The 15984-nt window shown below is 39.9% G+C and overlaps 1 protein-coding gene and 1 long non-coding RNA gene across 2 annotated transcripts in view; both read left to right on the top strand.

Annotated features, from left to right (window-relative positions):
* Positions 1 to 8653, top strand: part of SLC35G1 (solute carrier family 35, member G1) — an 11981-nt gene extending 3328 nt beyond the window's left edge. Inside the window, exons 4-5 of the mRNA XM_011934354.1 lie at positions 4520 to 4700; positions 6684 to 8653. Of these exons, the coding sequence (XP_011789744.1) occupies positions 4520 to 4700; positions 6684 to 7422 (920 nt within the window). The 3' untranslated portion in view covers positions 7423 to 8653. The remainder of the gene's footprint in view (positions 1 to 4519; positions 4701 to 6683) is intronic.
* A 3496-nt stretch (positions 8654 to 12149) lies between these two features.
* LOC105506236 lies at positions 12150 to 15737 on the top strand. Its single transcript, XR_001000896.1, has 2 exons — positions 12150 to 12283; positions 13003 to 15737. It is a non-coding gene; the product is annotated as an uncharacterized LOC105506236 (long non-coding RNA).
* The last annotated feature ends 247 nt before the right edge of the window (positions 15738 to 15984 follow it).

The raw sequence follows: 15984 nt of genomic DNA, 5'->3' as shown, positions 1-15984 counted from the left end.
TCGAGCTGTGAGCTGGGGGGGGGCTGCAAAGCGGAATTCCCGGTGCCCCAGCCGGCGCCAAGAAGGAAGAAACTTTCCGATTGCTTGCAGTCCTTTTGGGATTCCCAGGCTGTTCCTGTATTAGTGCCGGGGCAGGGCTGTGGAGTCAGATTGCAGTTTGGCGTGCCCTCCCCGAGGTCTTAGGTGGGGGCTCAGCGAGAGAGGCCATCCTGCAGTGGGGCGAGGTTGCGAGGAAGCTGACCCTGAAAAATGATCCCGGTGGCTAAGGGTTCTCTCCGAAAAGGAAGCTGAAAAGCATCGAGTCTAGAAAAAATGTTCGTCCTAGAGTTTTAGAATCTTGGAAAGGCAGAGATAAGTGGGACCACTCGTTTTTAACCTTTAGGGATGCAAGGACTTTTTTAGCAAACGATGCGGAACAAGGCATATCTTGTTAAGAAGCTCACAGCCCTGTCCCCAAAGCCAGGGAACCCTCGTGAAGAACACTTTATGTTCAATCTCCGTCCTTCGACACATGAGAAAAGTGAGGTCCAGGAAGGTGAGGGCTTTGGGGTTTTTGTTTGTCTCCTCCAAAATGTGGAATGTGGGAGTGAGATGGGGCGCATGTCCAGGGAGCACCAGGGTTAGGATCCCAGCTTGCCACGTACCGGCCTAGGGTCCTTTCCACTGGCCACAAGTGCTTCTTCAAGCACATTCCTCTTAGAAGTCGACCATCTACCAGGAGCAGCTTCCTGCAAGAAGAAGGGAATTGGCAGATCTCCTTTTAGGACAGTTACACGGCCTGCACCACCTTGTCCTCTGGGTCACCTCCCCTAAGTGTGACCCTGGATTTCTGTTCCTCTCATTTCACTGCACTTTCCCCTCCTCCCTTTGTGCGCTTTCCACAAGTTAGAGACACAGACTCTAGGAAGACTATTCTTGCTCCATTTCTGTCCTAAAGGCAAACCGAAATGATCAGACTTGTGATCATTTATAAATGGGCTGGTGCCTCTAGAACAGGGGTTATGCCAGGCTGAATTGAACAGATAAGCAGCCTTTGAAAAGGTCAGTTTCTCACCTGTCACCCTCTGGCTGAATGTCCTTCTGGTGGCATGCTGAATGAGTCCATGCCAACTCTTAGGAGTTTCCCCTTTTTGTGAATGGAAGAGAAATTCTCTACCCCCAGGCAGCTCATGGTAAGATGAGATACTTATATGAGTCTATCTAAGAATCTTGTGGGTGTTTTAACTTCAAAGAAAGTTTCTACCAGTAAGACTTATTGTAAGGTGACAAGATAGTATTTTGCAAAGAAAATTGACATAAAAACACTTTACTGTTGTCATTGAACTTTGTGACACCTCTTGTTCTAACTGCTTATCTCAACAAAGCTTTTTTCAAATTCTGGTTGGAACTGTTAACCCATATGTCTTATATTCTTGGATGACCTTAACGGACAGCATACAGCTGTCCCGAGACATCTCCTTACTTTCTTCAGGGACAGTGTGGGTCTTAGACTGAAGCAAGGAGAAGTAGTTTCTTAGGCCTGTGCCTCACGTCCTCTGGAAGGAGTTAGTGATTGAGTGTAGCAGTGGTTCTCAAACCAGTGGAGTCTTTTAGAGTTACAGATATTCTATTTCAGTGGGTCTGAGATGGGGTTTGAGAATTAATTTTTTTTTTTTTTGGAGATAGGGTCTTACTCTGTCACCTAGGCTGTAGTGCAGTGGCATGATCACAGCTCACTGTAGCCTTGACCTCCCTGGCTTACTCGATCCTTTCATCTAAGCCTCCCAAGTAGCTGGAACAACAGGCACACACCACCACACCCAACTAATTTAAAAATATGTTTTGCATTGATGAGGGGGTTTCCCTGTGTTGCCCAGGCTGGTCTCAAACTTTCGGGCTCAAGAGATCCTCCCACCTTGTCCTCCCAACGTGCTGGGATTACAGTTATGAGCCACTGCACCTGGGAATTAAAATTTTAAGTGTTATTCAGGTGATTCTAATTCCCAACCAGGCTTGCGAATCACCAGCTTAAAGCAGAGGATAGAAAAGCTGAGCAACTTTGCAGTTTTCTTCTAAGTGAGGAAATTATACCATGGCCACTTACCTAATTTGAATAATTTGAGTTACCAAATTATTATATATGCTTGCAGTGAGATATGAACATGGAACATAAACAAATGCCTCTTTCAATTATGCTAGTGGTGCTCATCTCCATTGACAGGATTGAAATGATTCAGTAAGAGACTGAGGTTTGTCTGAGTGGAGCCAGTCCTCACCCTCATTAACAAATCATCAAATGCAGCGAAGCCTTCTAATATCTGTCCCTTCCCGGTTGGAAAGCATGAGCCTTAAGTGTTTATAGGCAAGAAAATATATGTGTATGTGTTTTAAGGGAAAAGGTCACTAGGGCCAAGGGGGTGCAATTAATTTTTAAAGAGTTAAAATATTTAATGTTACGTTAAAATATTCCTGGGGAAAAATTAGCAAGTTTACGTTGGAGAAGATACTTGAAACATAGAGCAGGGAGATGTTTTCTGTCCTTGATTTTCTCTTTCTGTTCTGTTTGAGGGTGGAGTTTCTATGTAGGGGTTGAGTTTCTTTTAAGAAAACACTGTTTTAGTTAGAACTGAATTCTGAAATTTCAGAGGTCAAACCCTAAGGCTGACCACAACCAAGGCATGTATTTTGTGGTACTTCATTTGGAAATCTTCTAAAGCTTCCTTCTCATGGGCTGAGTGTGTACAGTTTATTTCTGCAGTATGTGAGCACACAGACACAGAACAGAATGAGGATTCTGGCATCTTAAAGGAAGGATGACTGCTAGTTCCAAAACAGTATCTTCAGTTGTGCGCCTAGAACAGGAAGAGGTAGAGAATGGTGCCTTTGACCACAAGGCCAGGCTGTAGAATGCCCCAGAAAGCCTGTGCATCAGCATACTTTGGTCCCAGTTTGCAAAGTCATCTCACTGACCTGAAGATGTGTAAATGTATTACCTGGTGTTTACATTTATCAGAGAAGGGCATTTTAAAAAACATTACACAATACTGTTTTATAGCTATCACATTGTAAAGTCCTAGATTGGAATGATAATATGAGTTTTCCTACAAATTGCTCATATCCACTCACCCTTTCAGTTCCACTGTGCTCTTAATCAATGAGGGCCACTTGTGTTTCCTTTTTTTTTTTTTTGAGACGGAGTCTTGCTCTGTTGCCCAGGCTGGAGTGTAGTGGCGCAAACTCAGCTCACTGCAAGCTCCGCCTCCCGGGTGCACGCCATTCTCCTGCCTCAGTCTCCCAAGTAGCTGGGACCCTGCCACCACGCCGGGCTAATTTTTTTGTATTTTTAGTAGAGACGGGGTTTCACTGTGTTAACGAGGATGGTCTCAATCTTCTGACCTTGGTATCCGCCCGCCTCGGCCTCCCAAAGTGCTGGGATTACAGGTGTGAGCCACTGCGCCCAGCCTGTTTCCTTCTTATCCTCAACCCTGTTTTTGTGTTAATTTCAAAAAAGAATATATCCCGCAGTGTGTGGCCTTTGTTTTAGGGCATTCTCTGCCCATCCTGCTGCTTTTGCTCTCCTCTAAATGACAGAGGAGTAAGACTGAAAGCAGGTTCTACTCCTGTGTAGGAAACTAAGACATAGAAAATGGCTAAACAAAAGTTTAAAGCTCACACAGATTGTCATTAATGACTGAATACTTGATGCCCTGGAGAAAGCACTGGTTTCCTGGTTCAGATCAAGCCAAGAGTAGGGATTTGTTGGCAGTTCTGTACAAAGCACTTGGGATCCAAAGGGCTAGATAACCTGCACCCTCCCCTTGAGGAGTTTGTGCTCTGAATGGGAAGATCAGTTGTGAATCATGAAAAGTTACATATAGATTTGATTAACAGTTCAAAATAACAAAATGGAGAACCTTCCCAGACTATGCTGTTGCCAATAGTGTTAGACTGTTGAGTTTTTCCCTGAAGTTCTCTCACCTTTCATTCACTGAATATTTATCCAGTGTCTTCCATGTGCCAGGCATGAACAAGACAGCAAGATCCCAGCCCTGGAAGAGCTCACAGACTTGGGGGAAGTCAGATAATCAACAGATAACTGTATAACCCAATTAGAACCCATTTTCCAGAAAAGAACACTTTCTTCATAAAGCCAGTTTCACCAGTGAGATGGCATAAGATATCATTTGGAAGGATTTTTTACTTGCCATCTTGACAAGTTTTTCTTAAAGATTTCTCTCACCATCTTGGCAAGCATTCCACTTCTTGACTTGTAAGTGCGGAATGATTCTTCAGTGAGCCATAGGAAATCCATTTGATAGGGTGAAACGGCATTTTAAAAATGCAGGTTTAAATTGTTGTCCTCATCTATGGTTCTTCATAATTGATGGTGAAAATGGCACAGGCCCAGAGAAATGATATGCTAAGGAGGTAATATAGCCTATTAACCTTTGGCACTGCTCCATTTTTCCCAGTATCTAAGCGAAAAATGATAAAACATACACTTGGAAGCAAGGACTAACCAGAATTTCATCTTTTTCAGAAGCCAAGAAGAAAGCACCCTGTCCTGGACTTGGCTTGTTTTACACATTATTGTCTGCCTTCTGTTTCTCAGTGAGCTCTTTATTGGTTAAAAAAGTGCAAGACATCCATGCTGTAGAGATTAGTGCATTTCGATGTGTGCTCCAAATGCTAATTGTTCTCCTTTGCTTAATATACAGAAAGTAAGTATTTTTTAACTGCAAAATAGAAGATATTAATAAATGTTGTGTATCTTTTCACCTGTCTATAATTACTCTACAGTATCTGCTTTATCCCTCTCATACACTTACCAGTTCCTATGCCCCTTGGCTCTGCTTCATGAAAAGTCATAAGCATCCACCCATAGAAGATTCTACCATAAGCATAAACCACATACCCAACAAAGTGGGGAGAAAGAAATTTTGTTGTTTACTGCCTCCCCTTTTGAAAACAGAGCTTTCTTTGTATAATTCCTCCTGTCTTGTATCACCCTCCCTTCTTTCCTTTGGCATAACTACTGTTTGGAAGAAAAAAATGAATGAAAAGAAGTAATAGTGTATCCTAGTGTCAGAAGTTTTTTTTAGAACGAGCTGCTTTCTTACCAGGGCAAATGAAATATTATAATAATAATATTTAGGTATTCCTCAAAAGGTGATGGGGTAACCCTGAGCATTCACTTTCCTCTTTTGTAAACTGGAGGGAATGATACTGTGTGACCTCTGCCCTGTAGGTGATAACAAGGGTCCAATAAGATTTATTATAGGGCGGAGTGCCTTGTGTAGGACATCACAGCATATGAAAATTGTCTCTATTCCGCCCTCCCTGTTCTCTCCCAACCCAATTCCTCTTTTCCTTCCCTGTTGTACTCCCTACCCTGCCTGGGTTAAAATTATGCTTCCTTCAACCATTGTAACCTCCATATACCTCAGTGTATTTAGAACCCTGAGAGAGAGACCAGTTGGGTCCTTGGCGGCTGCCTGGCTCTTTGTCTCTTTGGGCAAAAAAGCCTACACCCCAAATGGAAAGCTTTAGTCACTTGTCAGCAAAGTCGCTTGTATCGCTAACATGGTGCAGACTCACTTAGAAGAGTTTCACTCCATATCCTAAGGATTTGGTGGGAAAAGTGAAAATCTGCTAATATCTGCAAATTTCTGTCAATGTGGACAAGTCGCATTATTTTAAGAAACGATGGTAGGGCTTTAGAAATTTCTAAGGGTAGCAGTGGAACACTGATGCTAACATAATTATCTTCCCCATTTTGAAATAAAGATATTGTCAGGGGAAGAACAGTGGAAGAATGTTGTTAAAATCCTTAGTCCTGATCTGTTTTGACCCATTTTATGTTTTATTATCATGGAAGACTCTTTGCTTCTCAAAGTATGGGCCAAATATGACCGTGCTTTTATTTTAACTCCAAGATACCCGGAGTAGCCTAGATGATAATCTAAAATAAGTCTAGCCCTGCAACAAGTCAGCAAGTTGCACCTAGACAGGAACCTACACAGAGTAGGTACTTAGTAAATATTTATTGAAAAGAATTTGAATAGCAGTAAGCATGGTTTTCCAAACACTACATGTTCTTTTTCAGTGCATTTTGACTCCTCATGAGAACAATGAAAACTTGTCTCATATTCAGTGACTAAAATAAATTTTAGCAGTGTTTCAAGTTTTATAGAAAAATTCATGAGATTGAGAATCAGCATTAGCTGGGTCTAAGTTTCCTTAAACAGGGCAGCTGAATCTTGACCTTGTATTTATTGTAAAAGTGGTATGTTTTCTTTATAGAAAATTTGGAGAAAATAAAGAAGGAAAATTACCTATGAGTTTATCTATTAAGAGATAAACATGATTAACATTTAGTTTATTTTCCTTTTTGTCCTTTTTGCAAGCATATATATATATATACTTGAGATACATATCTATATTAATTTAATTATAATTTTACTATGTATGTAATTCACTTGCACTGGTGTTGCTTTTACTGTGAACGCTTTACTGTCATTAACTATACTTAGAAAATACTATTTTAAAAGGTATATAATATTCATTTGTGGATATTATAATTAATTTACTATTCCCTTATTTTTTGATATTTAGTACTTTTAAAGTAATGTTTAATTACAAATTGTAATTTAAAAACAAATATTAATTTCATTTAATATGCATTTCTTCATTTGAATTTACAGAACTGGGTTTATAGGCCCAAAAAGTCTTCGAATTTTCCTCATTCTCAGAGGAGTCCTTGGTTCTACCTCCATGATGCTTATATACTATGCTTTCCAGACAATGGCCCTCGCTGATGCCACAGTTATCACATTTAGCAGTCCTGTGTTTACGTCCATATTTGCTTGGATATGTCTCAAGGAAAAATATAGCCCTTGGGATGCTCTTTTCACCATGTTCACAATCGCTGGAGTGATCCTTATCGTGAGACCACCATTTTTGTTTGGTTCCAACGCTTCGGGGATCAAAGAAAGCTATTCAGTCCACCTTAAGGGAACATTCGCAGCAATTGGACACGCTGTGTTTGCTGCATCGACTCTAGTTATCCTAAGAAAAATGGGAAAATCTGTGGACTACTTTCTGACCATTTGGTATTATGTAGTACTTGGCCTCGTTGAAACTGTCATCATCCTCTTTATATTAGGAGAGTGGAGTCTGCCTTACTGTGGGTTGGACAGGCTATTTCTCATATTCATTGCGCTCTTTGGTTTGGGGGCTCAGATATTTATCACAAAAGCACTTCAAATAGAAAAAGCAGGGCCAGTAGCAATAATGAGGACAATGGATGTGGTCTTTGCTTTTATCTTTCAGATTATTTTCTTTAATAATGTGCCAACATGGTGGACAGTGGGTGGTGCTGTCTGCGTAGTAGCCAGTAATGTTGGAGCGGCCGTTCGTAAATGGTACCAAAGTTCCAAATGAAGCATCGTTGCAGAAATACATATTTTTTTTAAGTACACCATCACCTAATTCACAGACAGCATATGCACACATCTGGAAAATCTTCATTTGCTTCGTTGGTTATATTTAATAAATTTCCTAAAGTACCATTTTTGAATATAGTATGTCTTTAATTAAGAATAGCTAGTCTGTTTAGTGTAACAATATTTTGGTAGCTTTGGTTTTGTTTTTTTTGTTGTTACTGGGGTCGAGTTACTGAGAGGAGAGCTCATTGTTTGAAGAAAAACCAAAAAATTTTATGGCTAGTAACATTTTATGTAATTTTTAAAATGTATTTTTGGTACTGATGGGATATGGGTGGGGAGGCTATTTTAGATATTCTTTTAGCAGTGTAGAGCCTAAGAAACTTGGTTCTACCACCATGATCTTTATATACTATGCCTTCCAGACAATTGATAATGCTGCTATAATTAGTATTATGTTGATAATTCATTTGCAACTTTATTCTATTTAGGAGGACAAAGTTGAAGCTTAGAATAGGTGCCTGCTTAATGGTGTTAATAATACAAATGAATTGGCCTTATTTTCAAGTATTTTATAAATGATTATCATACTTGTAACTCATATTTGTGCCTTTTCATTTTAATGCTGGAATTTTTATTATGTCACCTCTAAAACACTTAAATTGCCAAATTTGGCAAGTAGTTTTCTGTTTCAGTCGCATTAGCAACTGCAGCTAGCATTCTATAATTTTAATTGTCCTCAGTTTGTTTTGAAACTGCTCTAAATTTTTCTTAACATTCCAGGATTTCAGATCTTTAAATCACAAAGAGAAATCTTGGCATGACCAGTGTGCACATTTCCATCCTGAAGTGTTTTCTCTTCACTAGAAATGTGATTTTCTATAAATTCCCCTTGAATTTATAGTGTGATGCCAAATAAAATTTTCTCAGGATCTTATTAGGTTGAACCATATGTAATTGCCAAGATTTTACTATTTTAACTTAAAAAACCATAGTTTCATATGGTTCACCCTAATAGATACCTCCCTTATTCTCTAAATGAAATAGAAGACTTTGGAGTATATGTTTTTAAAGTAATTTTTAAAAATATGGTAATGTATTAAACTTATTTTTATAGTTATGAAATTATATGTAATAATGTTTTATGTTATACATTAAAGACTTGTGCATCCATGTTTGATTGACTTTCATAGTTTCCTACATTGAAACAAAAATCACTATAAATTCTAGTTTATCAGCATGATGTTAAATGTCAGTGCCATACCATGATGCAGCACCATGACACTAACGCCACGAATTCAAACAGCACATTTTACATCTGGAACTTCATCAGACCAATACTTTGCAGTTAGAATTTAATATCTAGAAAAGCTTGGGAGGTTAGTCAGGACTTAGGGAGTACACAAATGATTCTTTGTTGTAACGAACCCTTTATTGGTGAGGTTGCAGTAGCCTCCAGCTCTTACTGTGTCAGATGAAGCATCCGTCATTATCTTAAGCCCACAGAGCTGAAAGGTTATAGGCTCTTTTGTACCCTCTCATCATAATTTTCCCAAAGCAAAGAGGAGCTTGCCTTCTAGGATTCGTGCCTTGGTGAGAAAGGATCTTTTCCAATAGTTCAATGGGGGAATTTTTGGCTTGCTGATTTTATCAATTGCCTTGACACCTGACAAATCCTAAATGAAGTCTATGTAGGTAAGTCATCTCTATTTCACCTAATTTACAGTGTTGGAATTTAGACTTGCAAAAACATCACTCTGCAAATATCTTAGATAATTATAGAATCAGGAGCATTTGAGAACTCAGAGGTCTCAGAAATCATCACATAGGGGCCGTGCACCATAGATAGGGATCATAGAGAGGAGACCTGCCCAAGTTCAATTTCCATGGTCTTCCTCCCTCCCTTAGTTCCATGATAAAGTATGGACAGTAAACCACTACTTGAGCCACCTAAGGTGAATTAACTCTCAGGGAACCCTCTTCCAGTTCTTTACCTTGCACAACGAAAGAACCAATGGCACCTAGAAAGTTAAATCCCTTTAGGCCCATACACTAGAGCATGTTTTATTTCAACATTGTGGTTTAAGTACTTGAATGTCACACTATATGACTGAGGTTAGAGAAAATGTTTCTTCTAGCCCTTGCAGGTATGATTCTTAAACACAATGTCCAAGGTGTATACAAGGATATGTATTGTAACAACTATGGGTATGTATATTTTCAGAGTGCGGTTTCCATATCTTGAAAAGTAAAATATTTTCATAAATTGTTTTTATAAGTACTAATAAAATAATATGAAAGAAAGCTACATGTTGGTTGTTATGATTATAGCAAAAAGTTATTTCCCTTTCAACCCTGTGCTTCAAAATTTATTTTCTATAGGAGATTGACCTCTAGCCATCCAGCTGGGATATAATCTCAAGGTTTAAACTGTTTATCTGGCCCGCTTGTACTATCAAGAGGGTCAGATGAACAGTGTAATCTGTTTATCTCTCCAAAATAAAGGCATTAATCTTCTGTGTCAGTGAGACCTTCATTCTTCTAGATCCTGAGAACTTATGAAGCAGCTTTGAACTCTGTACTTTTTGTTCCTGTAGCAAATCCGTTACTAAATCCTGAAGAGTCTTTCTTGTCTTACTGTCTTCTTACTGTCTTGTGGATTCATTCTTTCCTCACCATTTCCACTGCTACCATTTTAGTCCAAGACTTAACACCTTACACCTGAATTGCCACAACAGTACACTGGTTACCTGCTTCTAGACTCTTTCTTCTACTCTGATTTCTGTCTCAGTGCCAACTTAATGTTCCTAAAGCCCTGCTTTCACTGTTACTCTGGTTCTCATGAAACCACAGTGATGCCTTATTACACACCATATCACATCAAATTATTCATCTGGCCCTATTCCCACTTCTCCGACCTGATTTCTACATCTCAACACAAATTGGATACTCCAGTCAGCCTTACCACTAGCTCCCGTGTTTGCCAGTAGAGTCCTTCCTCTGCATTTTCCCCCCGTCCTTACCTTCTCTTATTTACCCTCTAAGGCCTGTTAGCCTCCAATGCCTCAGCTTGGGCTTGTGTTTCTTTTGGACTCTAGCTTCTCCTACCTACATAATCCATCTTGGAAGAGTGGGTAAAGCATTGGATTAGGATCTGAAAATTTAGTATGGTTTTATCACTTTTCAGCTGGGCAAATCACCTAATGCACCTGAGCCTGTTTTCCTTACTTGCCCAGTCCCTCTTGCAAATGAGTGCCATAGAAGGGCTTGTAGACCATTAAGAAGGATGAAAACATAAGTATTGAACTGTGGTTAAGAATGTAGAATTGAATATTCACTCTCCTCTTCAAAATGAGGCTGCTTCCTGAGCAGCCTCACCAGGAACCATAGGAACATGCCTATTAGAGTGCAAATTCCATTTGGCCCCCTCCTGTTAGCACAGAATTGTGCTGTTGGAAAGCTTTCACTTCCTAGCTGATCTTCCCAGGTAGGGCTGCCAAGGATCACCAGTCCTTTCATGCACAAGTGTTGCCACCTTTCCAGTTCTGGCCCTAGCTCTGGTCTTGTATGGGTATTATACTTGGCTCTGACCTGGGGAATGGGCCTGAATCTTGTGTGTTTCCCGCGCACTACGTACTCAGCATGCTTCTTTTAGCCTCTTATCTGTTGCACCCAGTAAGCATAATTAGTCTCTTGAGGACATTCTAGTAGGAAGAGAGCCAGATATCCTTGATAGCACCCTGGTGTCTGATCTGGTGTGTATGGATCCATGGTCAATAATGGGCATTAGAATTTGGCTATATGGGTGAAGGCTGGATATACGAATCCAGGACACTATCCTAAGCATGCTGTTTTATGCCCCCTTTGGTGCCTTATATCAAATCTAATACAGCTACCATATTCACCTAGAATTCTGCAAGATAACCTATTAGGGACTCTGATCCACAAAGATGGATCCGTGTTTTAGCCTATTTGAACATTAAGTTTGGAGCTGGACCTGGGAAAACAATTCACAGCCCATGAACCTTGGCACTTCTCATCTCCTGGAAATTGGGGGGTGGGTTTTATAGCAAGAGGGTAAGGAGAAGACATAGCTGTTATCAAGGGAGGGCAGGAAATGTAGCAGAGATGCCCAGTACACAGGAAAAGGTTCCACTGGGCCCAGGAAATGTCACTACTAGAGGAAAGAGCCTGGGTCTCTTCTACTGAACTTTCATCGTTCTAGAAACCATGTGAGATTAATAACAGTAAGCCTGATGAAGCAAAGGAAGTAATCTAGATTCATGATTAGTTGCCAGGGTGGGGTCAGGAAAGTATAAAACCATAGTTGAGCAGTAGAAGACTTGAGCAGGAGGAAATGTGTTCAGGTGAATGGTGCAGCACAAAAGTACCATGCCAGGGTTGGGAGCTCTATGGTGCAGCAGAAGTAGATGGAAAGGCCAGGTCAGAGAAGTGCATTACTAACCAGAAGGCCTGTATCTGAGGATATAAGAACCTGGCCGTTCTTACAGCTGTTCCAAGTATACTTGGCCATGATTTAAGATTAAGCTGTATGTGCCAAGAACACACCAGAAAGAGAGAAACTAATAATACAACTATCTTTGATTTTTTTCTATGATTATAGCAGGTGCTAGCTCAATAATATTAGAATTGAATTCAAAGCAATAGCAGAATTCAGAATGGACTAACATTTTCTTTCTTCTGATACTCCCCCTGGGAAATCAGCCACATTGCTGTGAGGAAGCCTGGGTTACATGGAGAAGCCCACATGGAGAGGCCCATGTGAAGAGGAACTGAGGCCCCAACACTTGGCCCCATCTGCACTACCATCTGATAGCCAGCACGAGCCTGCCAGCCATGTGAGTGTGCATGCTGGGAATGGATCCTCCAACTCTCAGGTGAGCTGCCCCAGCTGATGCTGTGTGGAGCAGAGACAAGCCTTCCTCCCACCTCCTGAGCTCTGCTCAAATTGCAGATTTGTGAGAAAAAGAAACTAGTTATTACTGCTTTAAGTCACCAAAAAATAAATAAAAATATAAACGATATAACTGTCTTGGATATGTATGTACCACATTATACACAAGCACAATTACATAAAGCAAAACACCTCAAAAGAACAAAAATCAACAAAAGGTAGGACATTTTCATGGGCTTTTCTTAGCCTGTGACAGATAAAATTCACAAAAATTAAATATATAGGGGATAAGAATAATAAAATATAATAAAGTTGGTCTAAACCAATTGTTTTCAAAGTGTGGTTTGGATACCTCTGACAGTCCTCAGGACCCTTTCAAAGTGTTTTCAATGTCAAAACTATTTTAATAACAATACTAAGAACTTTATTAGCCTGTTTCACAATCATTCTCTCATAAGTATACAGTGGAGCTTTCCAGAGGCTATTGGACGTGAAATTGCAACAGCTTGAATGCCGAAGCAGATAGGAGAATACAGCTATTATCTATCAAGCCAGGTTTGCAAAAATATAAAGCAATGCCACTCTTCTCACTAATTTTTTTTGAAAATAGTTATTTTTTATTAAAGTTATTTATATTAACATATAATTACATTATCTTTAAAGGCCAGCAGAGTGGCTCACACCTGTAATCTCAGCATTTCGGGAGGCCAAGGTGGCCAGATCGCTTGAGTCCAGGAGTTTAAGGCTGCAGTGAGCTATGATTGTGCCACTGCACTCCAGCCTGCGTGACAGTACAGGATACAACAGGCGAACACACTTCCTGTTTATGTGCTTTAGTTCCTTTGTATGTGCATTTTAGAAAAGTCAAAAGTCTTTGGTACTTTGCAGCATGTGTGCATTGGTACAACTTCTAGGAAGGGCAATTTGGCACCGTCTATCAGATTTACTTATGTGCAAAATGATATGTACAAGATTATTCCAGCCTGATTTGTAATAGCAAGAAAACATGGAACTAGCGTGAATGTCCCTCAATAGAGTACTGGTTAAATAAGTCATGGTATATACCCAAAATAAAATATAATGCAATTAAAAATAAATTTAAGAAGAGCAAGGAAGCTTTCATATATGGATGTGGAATAATGTCCAAAATTGTTAAGTGAAAAAGCAAAATTCATATCATGGTTGAGTATGTGCTCATTTGTATAAAAAGAGGGTAAACAGAATATTCCAGGAGGATATGCAAGAAACTGTTAACATTGGTTGCCTTTGGCAGCTGAAGGGCAAGGTGAGAGGAGACTTTCCACTGAATCCCCTTTTACACCTTTTGAATTTTGAACCATGTGGGTAAATAACTTAATCAAAATAAAATAAAATAAAATTGGTGGAACAAAAATGAAAAGGTGACTTGATGGAAAAGAAAGGAGAAAGAAAAGGAGTAAAAGACATAGGAGCTACATATGTACATTACATCCTACATACATACATACCTGCATAGAGAGATGTTTACTGCTTTAATCTGGGCTGTCACCCTGACCCACCTTACTGACTTCCTTTTGCTCCCTCCTCTTTTGCCTCATAGAGTCTGCAGACTATATTTAATTTCCCACATGCTCCATGATTGAAGAGAATACAAAAGATGAAACTGAAGTTCACCATTTTAATAGGACTATGTCCTCCAAGATCCCAGAACACATGTGTGACCCTGATTCAGATGTCTGCCTTCCTATGGCACCAAAACAATTTTCACTTGGAAAGGACACTAACATTTACTGAATAAACCTCATCTCAGCCAAGAGCTTCTTAATCTTTGTCTCGTTCCCTCACCAACCCTGGGAGATAGACTGATTAGGAACTGAAGTTCAAAGAGGTTGAATGGGGTTACCTACCTGTTAAATTCTAGTCCCCTCACTAGTTAGTAAATGATGAGGCTGGGCCGTGAGGTCTGCCTGACTCCAAAGACCTTGCCCTTTCCAGTACTTCATGCTGCCACCATACTTGAGGGTGGTAGAATGCAGAACAGGAAGTCACTGTAGCATTTGTCACTGTGGTGGTGAAAGGATTGTTTTTTGACTTTGGGATTTAGGGATACATGTGTCCTCATTCCTCCTTCCCCTCCTAGAGCAAGAGCTAGATGTGAAAGAATAGAGGGTGATGACAACACTGCATATATTTCAGTTTTATTTCTTCCAATCTGCTAATCAACATTTGCTGGGAAGTAGCCATAAACAATCCTAGCCAATGCAAGGAAACACCAAATATTGTCAAGCCCTCACATTGGTCATAATTGGAAGCAAACATGACATATATGGACTATATAATCAGTTTGTGAGGGCTACAGCAAGATGTTGCCCAAGAGCCTAGGCATAAGCTGGCTTCCTATGGCCTCCAAGCAGGAAAGAATGGAGCTATACACAGTCATCTGAATATACAGAAGTGAACCCTGGGTCAGCCACAATCAGCTATAACTTCCCCATACTGTTTCTACAGGTGCAATGTGACAATCAGAAGAAAGGTGGCCAGCCTCAGAAGAAAGAAAAGGAGAGTGACTCTGGCAGGTCTGCTCCATTGTAGAGATGAGATACACCAAGAGAGTGAGTTCCCAGCTTTTCTCCCAAAAGCACCCCTAATAGCTGAGAAGAATCTGGAGGCATAGCTACCATCACAGCTACACTAACCACCATCCTTTACTGTGTCCTTCAGGTGTCTGTCCTAGCTAGTTTTGTGGTCTGGCTCCTTGAGTCCCTGAAACAAGCCTGTTTATTTTCATCATATTGGTGAGGTTATAGAGCTTGGACAAATTACCTGACTTTTCGAAGGTCACATAGCTAGTAAATGTCAAGAGTCTTCTTCTCAAAACCCTGGTTTGTCCAATTCCAAGCCTGTGCTCCTGACTCCACTATTCTACTGCTCACCCTAAGCCTAAAGCCGCCCAATTCAAGCTCAAATCTTCTTTGAGGCTTCATGCTTTAAAATAAAAATCCATGCAATTTTTTGCATCCTAATTAATAATATATCTGTGTGTTTTAGTATAAAATTTTTTTTTAAATTACCAGTTCAGTTATTTAGCTTTTTATTCCCCAAATCTTGGGTACCCTCGGCAGATGTGTCATATTTATCCTGGGCTTTATGTACCTCTGGTTTGAGGGACTCTTGAACTTCATTTTAAGAAATATGGCCCAATGAATACACAGTCAAGGCTTCATGCCCCTGAACACTACATTATAAAATCAGCACTCCTTGTTCTTTGTATATTTGTGTTATCAAGTAACAATGTGATTATAGTCTGGCTTCTCATATACCATAAGTGTAGAAGACAATCAAAAGATTGAGTACGTGATTCCCTAAACTGTTAAATTTCCCATTGTATATTAATAAAATTTGTATTGCTTCACAAATAAGACTCTATGTTTTTGGTTATTGTTGCTCTTCCTAGAGAGAGAGAATGTATTCCCAGCTTCCCTCATCCCCTTTCTTCTGAAATAATATCCCTGTATTAGAGTAATTATGCTGCCTACTATAACAGACAACATCCCAAATCTCAGAGTCTTAAAAAATAAAGCTTTATATCTCGATTCCCACACAGTCTGATGTGAGTTGCAAGGTCTCCACACTATCCCTCCCTTAAGTAGTGATTAGGCTCCAGAC

This window comes from Colobus angolensis, unplaced genomic scaffold (genome assembly GCF_000951035.1).
Source record: "Colobus angolensis palliatus isolate OR3802 unplaced genomic scaffold, Cang.pa_1.0 Scaffold134, whole genome shotgun sequence".
Lineage (NCBI taxonomy): Eukaryota > Metazoa > Chordata > Mammalia > Primates > Cercopithecidae > Colobus > Colobus angolensis.
The sequence above is the reverse complement of the archived record's forward strand: the minus strand, read 5'-3'. Positions and strand labels throughout refer to the sequence as shown.